We start from the raw sequence: 8266 nt of genomic DNA, 5'->3' as shown, positions 1-8266 counted from the left end.
ACCATCCTGCAGGGGATGGGACATCACCTGGAAGGAGCTGCTGGTGTTTCCTGCGGAGGAATGTGCCTGTGCTGATCTCCCTGCGGGATTTGACCTGCCTTTTGTTGTTCAAGCCGAGCGTGTGTGTGCATGTGCGCGGCAAGAACGTCTCCAGGAGCTGTTTGCCAGACTCACCCAGTTACTGGGAACCAAACCAACCACCCTTCCCCTCCCCTCGCACGCTCAGACAAACCCTGCGTGTGCGGGAGGGCTGAGGCTGGGAAGGAGCTTCCCCGATCCCATCCGGACACCTTCCTCAGGCTCTCCCACCTGGACAGGTACCTGCCGGGGCACAGGGTACTCTGGGGCTGCCAGGGTTGAGGGGGGACAGCCCCGCGGGGTAATGGGGAGCAGGTGGGAGTTGTGTTAAGGTGTAACGGGGGGGCAGGTGGGACCTGGGGCTGCTGTGACTGTGGGCTCAGAGGTGGGGACCCCAACATCACACAGTGCCACATCAGGCCCCCAAAGGCCGTGCCCGGGTCCCCATCCCATGGGGTGATACAGGGGGATGGCACAGCGTGGCACCCCGAGGAGCAGCAATGGCCCCCCCAGGCCTTGCACCTCTGTCCCACCCCCAAAAGAGGCAGAGACCCCCTGAGAAAAGTGGTTCTGCTGAGTTTGCAGCCTAGCTGGGAGCAGGGCGCTGTCGGGTCCAACGCCCTGCGCCCACACGGGGCAGGACGTGGCCGTGACGCAGTGGGTTGGCATCCTGGGGGCTGGCAAAGGTGCTGGGCTCTGCGGGAGGCAAACGGGCACTGCCGGCACAGCTGAGCACACCTGAGCACTGCCCCTGCTCTGCCTGGCTGCCATCCAGCCCTGGGGAGCCCCTGGGGGCTCGCAGAGTGCTGCACACACCCGCTGCCACGGGGATTGGCACAGAGCTTGGCACGGAGATCACGTCCCCTTCCTGCCCCACTGTGGGTCCATGACGGGAGCCAGCGCTGGGCTGATCCGGGCACGCAGGTGCTGGGCAGGTGGGTTATGGGCAGGTGGGTGCTGGGGTGGTCTCACTGGCACCAGGGATGGGGTTGTGGGGGAATTGGCTGGCACTGGGGGCATGCAGAGTCTCCAGTTCCATCAGCACCAGTTTTTGGGGGCAAAACAGCAGTTCTCCCAGTTTTAAATCCAAGGGTTGGGTGGGAACACAGTGGTTGCTCCCCACCCTGACTCCCAGCCGAGGGTTTGCCAGGGAGGAAGATCTGGTTTCAGATGGGGTGGCGAGTGAAGGTGTGTGGGCATGGGGAGAGGCACAGCCCTGGCACTTGGCACACACTGCCAGGGACCCATCCTGGGGCCACTCAGCCCAGCCACCCTTCCCGGTGCGTCCCTGGGCCAGGAGTGTGGGAGCACAGCCACAGATTCGGGGCTTGCTGTGGGTGGCCCTGGCCAAGGACAGGCTCTCAGAGTGTTCCATGGGCTCTGGGCAGTGCTGCAGGTTCTGTTCCACCCCACAGCCCTGGGACACCACAGTGCACTGGATGAGAGGACCCTGATCACCAGTCTGCCATCGCACCCTGGCTATGCCCTGTGCTGGACTCTTCCCACCCCACAGCCCCCGGTGAGCGGGGAAGGAGCCTGAGCCTCCTCCAGGTACGTCTCAGAAGGCACTGGGTGGGCAACAGGCAGCGGCAATTCCTTAAAGTGGGAGCAACCCGGTGTTCTGTGAATCCCTTTGTCAGGGCAGACACCTTCACAGCCCAGAGGGTTGTAAAAACTACCTGGGTTTGTAAATCCAGGTGCAGTAAAGCTCCGGGTCAGGCTTAGCATGTCTCCCTCCTGACACAGGGCAGCCCCAGGCTGAGCTGCAGAGCCGGTTTGGCCGTCGGCACCTCCGGCGTTGCTGCCGGAGCAGGAGCAGAGCGCTGGCCAGGGTGAAGTGCTGGTGACATGCTGGTGACACACACAGACTGTGACACACACGGGCTCTCACTTTCTGCAGCCCCACTGTCACCTGTGTTTGGACTGCCTCAGGTATCACCTGTGAGACAGAAAACAGGTCCCTGGCATGTCCCAGCACCCCAGCACTGCAGGAGCAGCCATTTCCCCTTTGGCTGGTGATCCTGGCCCGCTCCAGCAGATCGTGCTGCACTAGCACTCACAATCAGGCACAGAGCTGGTGGCAGGGACTTGGCCAGGTGGCTCATCCCTGGCAGCTCTATCAGAAGGAAGTGCAGAGAGATTGAGTCCCCCCTGTCACCAGGAGTGTGTGAGGATGGGCTTTACTGTCTGCAAGGGTGAACAGCCCCCATCCTAGATGACTGTAATGTGGTGGGGGAGAGGGTTCAGAGGTCAGTGAGAGTTAGTGGAGCAAGAGATGTGCAGCCCCAGTGGTGTCCCCATTGCTCCTTCCATTGCCTCTCCAGGTTGGGTGACTCTGGTCTCCCTCAGCTGCCATGGATTGGAAAACGCTGCAGGCGCTGCTCAGCGGGGTCAACAAGTACTCCACAGCCTTCAGCCGCATCTGGCTCTCCATGGTCTTTGTCTTCCGTGTGCTGGTCTACGTGGTGGCGGCCGAGAAGGTCTGGGGTGACGAGCAGAAGGACTTTGACTGCAACACGCGGCAGCCGGGCTGCACCAACGTCTGCTTTGACCACTTCTTCCCCGTCTCCCACATCCGCCTCTGGGCCCTGCAGCTCATCTTTGTCACTTGTCCTTCCCTCCTGGTCATCATGCACGTGGCCTACAGGGAGGACCGCGAGAGGAAGAACCGGGAGAAGAATGGAGAGAATTGCCCCAAGCTCTACAGCAACACAGGCAAGAAGCACGGCGGGCTGTGGTGGACCTACCTGTTCAGCCTCTTCTTCAAGCTTATCATAGAGATCCTGTTCCTCTACCTCCTCCACAAGATGTGGGACAGCTTCGATTTGCCACGGCTGGTCAAGTGCTCCAACGTGGATCCCTGTCCCAACACCGTGGACTGCTACATCGCTCGGCCAACCGAGAAAAGGGTCTTCACCTATTTCATGGTTGGAGCCTCCTCCATCTGCATCGTCCTCACCGTCTGTGAGATCTTCTACCTCATCTTCAAGCGAGTTGTGCAGAGGACAAGGAAGTGGAGGAAATCCACCAAGCGCTCCGTCAGCTACAGCAAGGCCTCCACCTGCCACTGCCATGTCAAATCAGAGGAGAAGGACAACAAGTCCCAGCCTAGGTGTGTGGCAGCCCTGACTGCTCTGTGAGGGGTACTGGGAAGGGTGGTGGGGAAGAACTGTCCTGGTATGTGCCAGGGATGGTTGGCACCTCGGGTGACCACCAGTGATGCCACCACCAGACTCTTCAACCAGGATCTGGATGGCTGTAAGGGGAGGGGGACACATCCATGAGAACTCTCCTGCTTGGGACCGTGGGCACATCCCTGGGTGTCCCAGTGGTGTGGACACGCTCAGTGGCAGGTGGGTGCTGGCTGTCCATGGCCATGCCTGAGTGTGTGTGTTCTTCCCACAGAGGAGAAGAGCTGTGAGCTCACCCACCCCAGACGGTTCACATTCCCCTCAACTTGGCTTTTCCAGCCTGGCAAATCCCTGAACCCTCAAGAGTCGACCCGTGTGAAAAATGACTAAACTCAACAAAGTAATGTCCCTGGAGAGAGACCCACGGGTGCCTGAGCAGACACAGGTAAGGCAAGGGCAGCCCTGGAGCTCTGCAGGTGGCAGTGCCACAAGCATGGACGTCACAGCAGCACACAGATCCTCCGAGTCCAGCAGCTTCTCTTGGGTTCTGCAGCTCTGCTGCTCCCATGCTGGGTGTGAGTGCCCCCAGCTGGTGCCCAGCCAGGGCTGGTGTCACCCAGTGCGTGCCAGTCCTCCCAGCTCACTGTGCCTCACACATGCACTGCTTTCTTTTGTACCAAGAAACCAAAGGAATTCTGGGCTCCGTGGCCAGAGCTCTCTTCATGCACCAAAAGTAATGACAGAGGACCGGGACTCCAGTCTGTTGGCAACTGTTCTGCTGGCCCAGTTTGCTATTTCTCCCCCTTGGCTCACACAAGCACCAAGCCATGTTTTGCCCAAAAGCCCTTGCTGGCTCTGCTGCTTCCCTTGGTGCCTCTGTGTCCTCCCTCACCTCAGATGCACATCACATGCGGCACACGCTATGGATCCAAAAGTCCAATAAATGTCGTGTTTGGAGACACCAAGATCTGCTCTTCACGCTGGAAATTGGGGGACTGGTGAGGGCAGAAGACATGGATTTGCAGAGGTTCCTCAGGAGCCTGCAGCCAGGTCCTTCTCCTCCGCCTGAGCGGGGCATTGGTCGAGCCCACGGCCGAGCTCACGTCCGCCCGTTCCGCCTCTCCCAGCTTGTCACGCGTCGTTAAACTTTAATTCAGCAGAACCTCACGCTGGCCCCCAAGGAAATCAAGGAGGGATGAGCATCAATTATTTACTAAACCTTGATAAATATTACAATAAATAGAAATGATTTCCATTTAATCTCTCCTTAAGCAGCACTAGCGGAGGGTCGGCTGTTCCCAGCTCCGCTCGGCATTTCACAGCCCCACGAGCGTGTCGGGGTGTGCTGAGACCCCCGACAGCAAAGCTCCGTCTGGAAACTGCGCGGGAGTTCCCGACTGGGCTCCGGTGGGGTTCATCCCGAGAACCGACGGGACGCGGGATCGCAACTGGGCTCCGGTGGGGCTCAGCCCGGGAGCCTGCGGGATGCGGGATGGGGGCCAGGAACCGGTGGGGTTCATCCCGCGAACCGGCGGGGCCCATCCCGAAAACCGGCGGGATGCGGGACCGCAGCCGGGCTCCGGTGAGGCTCCAGCACCACCCAGCGCCCGCCGCACCGCACTGACCCTCGGGGGCAAACCACGAGCGCCGCAGCCGCGGTCCGGCCGGGGCGGGCAAGGACGGAACATCCCCGGGACCCCGGGCGGGGAACGGAGCATCCCGGGGTCTCTGGCTCAGCCGATTTTCCCGGTGGCGGACCCCCAGCCGTAATGAGAGTGCTGGAGGCACCCGGCCTTCCCACCGTTCTCCCCCAGCTTCGGCCCCGAGGGGTCCGGCCGCCCCCGCCCCGCCCGCCGGGGCCGCCCCCTGGTCCGGGGGCCGCGGGAGGGGGCAGCCCCGCACACCTGCAGCTCGGGCCGGCCCGGTGCTAAGCCCCGGCCCCCTGTTTCCTGCCCACGCTCCTCCTCCGGCTTCCCCGGGCCCCGAATAAGCGGAGCCACCCGGCCCGACCCCTCACACCCAGCGCGGCCCGAGCCCGGCGGGACGTGCCCGGCGCGGCGGAGGTGAGTGCGGGCAGCCGGGACCGCCGGGACACCGCGACCGCTCGGGGACACCGTGCTGGGGACGGGGCACCCCACCGCTGCCAGGGATTCCTTTAACGGCACAGCCGTTAATTCTCTGCTTAATTAGCAGCGGTTAATGAGGAGCCGGGGCTGCGGTCGCCCTGTCCCTCCCTCAGAGCCGGGCTGAGCGCCCGCGGGGTGAGGTTTTGCCTCCCCAGAATCCCGGGAGCGGCAGCAGGGTGGTGAGCGGTGCTGGGGATCCCCTGGCGATGGGAGGGGACTGGGGCTGGGAGTCCATCGCCCTGCAGCAGGGGAGCTGGTGGGGGGCTGTCAGTTCAGTTTGGGGTGAGCCCTGAATAGGCATCGGGGTGGCAGCTGTACCCCAAGGGGTTGTGCTTCCCCTCTAGACTATCCTGTTCTCTGCTTTTTGGGAAAGCCAGGACAGCAGCAAATTTGTGAGCCCCCACAGTGCCTCCTCTCCAGGTGCCCTGAGCTCCCTGGGCAGCCCCAAAACCCCCCTGGCTGCGGGCTGTCCCTGGAGTGGCCAGGAGAGCCACGAGCTGTGGGTGCTGCTGGGAGGGGAGAATTCCCATCTCTCCCAGCTCCCTGTTCCTGCACTGTGTAGGAGGAGCCCTCTGGGGCTCCTAAACGCTGCCTGGAACCCTCCCTCCCTCAGAAGTGGGATGTTCCTCAGAGGGTTTGCTGGGACACTGCAGAGCAGCTATATCCTGAAAAAGCAGGGTTTAGGTGGTCACATCTGCCCTGTGCTCCCCAGCATGGAAACAGGGCACTGACGTGGCTGCTGTCTTCTCTCTGCTGACAGAGGCAAAGGGTTCCTAGAAGATGGGTGACTGGGAATTCCTGCAGAAACTGCTGGACCAAGTCCAGGAGCATTCGACCGTGATCGGGAAGATCTGGCTCACCGTGCTCTTCATCTTCCGCATCCTCATCCTGGGCCTGGCCGGGGAGTCTGTGTGGGGGGACGAGCAGTCGGATTTCGTGTGTAACACCAAGCAGCCAGGCTGCACCAACGTCTGCTATGACAAAGCCTTCCCCATATCCCACATCCGCTACTGGGTGCTCCAGTTCCTCTTTGTCAGCACCCCGACCCTGATTTACCTGGGCCACGTTGTCTATCTCTCCCGCAAAGAGGAGAAGCTGAAGAAGCAGGAGAGCGAGCTTCGGGCTGTCCACAGCAAGGACCCGAAGATCGAGCAGGCCCTGGCAGCCCTGGAGAAGAAGATGTCCAAGATCTACATGACAGAGAGCGGGCGGCTCAAGATCCGAGGGGCGCTGATGTGGACGTACATCACCAGCGTCATCTGCAAGAGCATCTTTGAGGCCGGGTTCCTCGTGGGCCAGTGGTACCTGTATGGCTTCTCCATGGTGCCCCGCTACGTCTGCAAGAGGGACCCCTGTCCCCATCAGGTGGACTGCTTCATCTCCCGCCCCACCGAGAAGAGCATCTTCATCATCTTCATGCTGGTGATGGGCCTGATCTCCTTAATCCTGAACCTCCTGGAGCTCTTCCACCTCTGCTGCAAGAACCTGCTTAGCAACATCAAGAAGGTGTCGGGGCCAGCTGGGCCAAGCCAGGACACCTTTGTGGATGACATGGTCTCCAGTCCCTACGCACCCAAGCACTATCCCTTCCTGCCCATGGCTGAGAGCCATGCGCCCTCCTACCAGACCTACAACAAGCTGTCCAGCGAGCAGAACTGGGCCAACTACCGCAACGAGGAGAACCTGGCACTGGGCAGTGGCAGCAGGCCCCTGTCGGACCCCTATGCCCCCGGGCTTGCTGAAGCCTCCGCCCCGGAGGAGAAGCCGGGCAGCCGGCCCGGGAGCTCAGCCTCCAAAAAGCAATACGTGTAGTGCCGGGCTGGCCCCGGCTGGCAGGGGGACATTCCTCGGTCCCTTGTGCCTGCAAAGGTGCTGGCTGTGGGCAGGCAGCTGCCTCCTGCCTGGTTCTGTGCTGTACACATTCCCCTCTGGAGGCTCCAGAGACCTGCCCGCTCTGGGATGGGATGCTCGGGAGCACGGCTGTGGAGCTCTCGCCGGTTTTCCCCACAGACCCTGCAAGGAAGGAAACTGCACGAAGTTCCCCGGGACACCGTGTCCTGTGTGCCTTGCCGTGGGAAAGGGAGAAAGCTCTGGAGCCACACCGTGGAACAGGCTGTCCCCGAGGCCATGGCTGCAGACTGCTGGCCATTGGGAGCTGCGGTTCAGCCAGACCCCAGAGCCTCGGCCAGCATGGGAGCCAGGAGTGCAGCCGTGGGAAGCTGCTCGTCTCCAGCCTCCACACGGAGCAGGCTGAGCCGGGGACTGCCGGGAAAAGCTGGGCTGGGGCAACGCTGACTGATCCTGGCCACCAGCCCCATCCCGTTCCCGTGGCCCTGGCACCTGCCCAGGGTTTGCTGCAGAAGCTGCCCCCTCCCCAAGGGACACAGAGGGGTTAAGCCAGCTCTGTTGTCGCCAATGGCTGCAGGGTCACTGTGGGTGACCCAGCAGTGTGAGTCCCTCCCCTCCCAGCCCTGGGCTCTTTCCCATGGGATGTGTGCCTTTAAGTTATTTTTAACCTGCTGGGCTGAGCATGGAGTTTCTGCCTTAAAGGTGCAGTTTGCAGGGACTTTGGGGAGCTGTGTCCAGCCTGGCCATGTGCCTTGGAGCCCCGTGGGGTTTAGGGAACAATCAGCCCAGCATCTGATAGTTTGGGGGTTTTGGGGTTTTTATTACTTTGCACTAGTCATCTCCTGCTGTGGGCTGAGGGGCTGGGGAGGGGGGGTGGAAGGACAAACTGTTGTCACAGGAGCTGTCACCCTGACTTCCCCAGCCCACTGATGCTGTGAGAGGGGATTGTCCTGCTGTGACCAAAGGGCTGCAGGTCCTTTGTGACCCTGGTGTGAGGGTGGGGTGTGGGCACTGTTTCCCTTCCCCTGGCAGATTCTGTGTTGGGTCTTGTTGAATAAAGTTGGATGAATGAGAAAAGGTGAA

The 8266-nt window shown here is 61.5% G+C and overlaps 2 protein-coding genes across 4 annotated transcripts; both read left to right on the top strand.

Moving 5' to 3' along the window:
• The first annotated feature begins 1603 nt into the window (after positions 1–1603).
• Positions 1604–4360, top strand: GJB3 (gap junction protein beta 3). Of its 2 annotated transcripts, XM_041479348.1 has the most exons (3): positions 1604–1629; positions 2403–3190; positions 3484–4360. In XM_041479348.1, exons 2-3 carry the CDS (start codon positions 2433–2435, stop codon positions 3497–3499), a joined length of 774 nt encoding a protein of 257 aa, XP_041335282.1. In that variant the 5' UTR covers positions 1604–1629; positions 2403–2432; the 3' UTR covers positions 3500–4360. The 2 variants fall into 2 exon arrangements, with proteins under 2 accessions (XP_041335282.1, XP_041335281.1); XM_041479347.1 differs by lacking the exon at positions 3484–4360 and having other exon boundaries at positions 2403–3284.
• Positions 4361–4590: 230 nt separating this feature from the next.
• Positions 4591–8266, top strand: GJA4 (gap junction protein alpha 4). Of its 2 annotated transcripts, none has more exons than XM_041479345.1 (2): positions 4591–5272; positions 6096–8266. In XM_041479345.1, the coding sequence occupies exon 2, from the start codon at positions 6116–6118 to the stop codon at positions 7145–7147; it is 1032 nt and encodes a 343-aa protein (XP_041335279.1). In that variant the 5' UTR covers positions 4591–5272; positions 6096–6115; the 3' UTR covers positions 7148–8266. The 2 variants fall into 2 exon arrangements, with proteins under 2 accessions (XP_041335279.1, XP_041335280.1); XM_041479346.1 differs by lacking the exon at positions 4591–5272 and adding an exon at positions 5497–5514.

The sequence above is a fragment of the Pyrgilauda ruficollis genome, unplaced genomic scaffold, assembly GCF_017590135.1.
Source record: "Pyrgilauda ruficollis isolate IOZ18807 unplaced genomic scaffold, ASM1759013v1 scaffold48, whole genome shotgun sequence".
NCBI lineage: Eukaryota > Metazoa > Chordata > Aves > Passeriformes > Passeridae > Pyrgilauda > Pyrgilauda ruficollis.
The sequence above is the reverse complement of the archived record's forward strand: the minus strand, read 5'-3'. Positions and strand labels throughout refer to the sequence as shown.

Excerpts from the sequence above, each read along its gene's own strand:
- GJA4 (XM_041479345.1), top strand. The coding sequence starts at position 6,116 with ATGGGTGACTGGGAATTCCTGCAGAAACTGCTGGACCAAGTCCAGGAG.
- GJB3 (XM_041479347.1), top strand. The coding sequence starts at position 2,433 with ATGGATTGGAAAACGCTGCAGGCGCTGCTCAGCGGGGTCAACAAGTAC.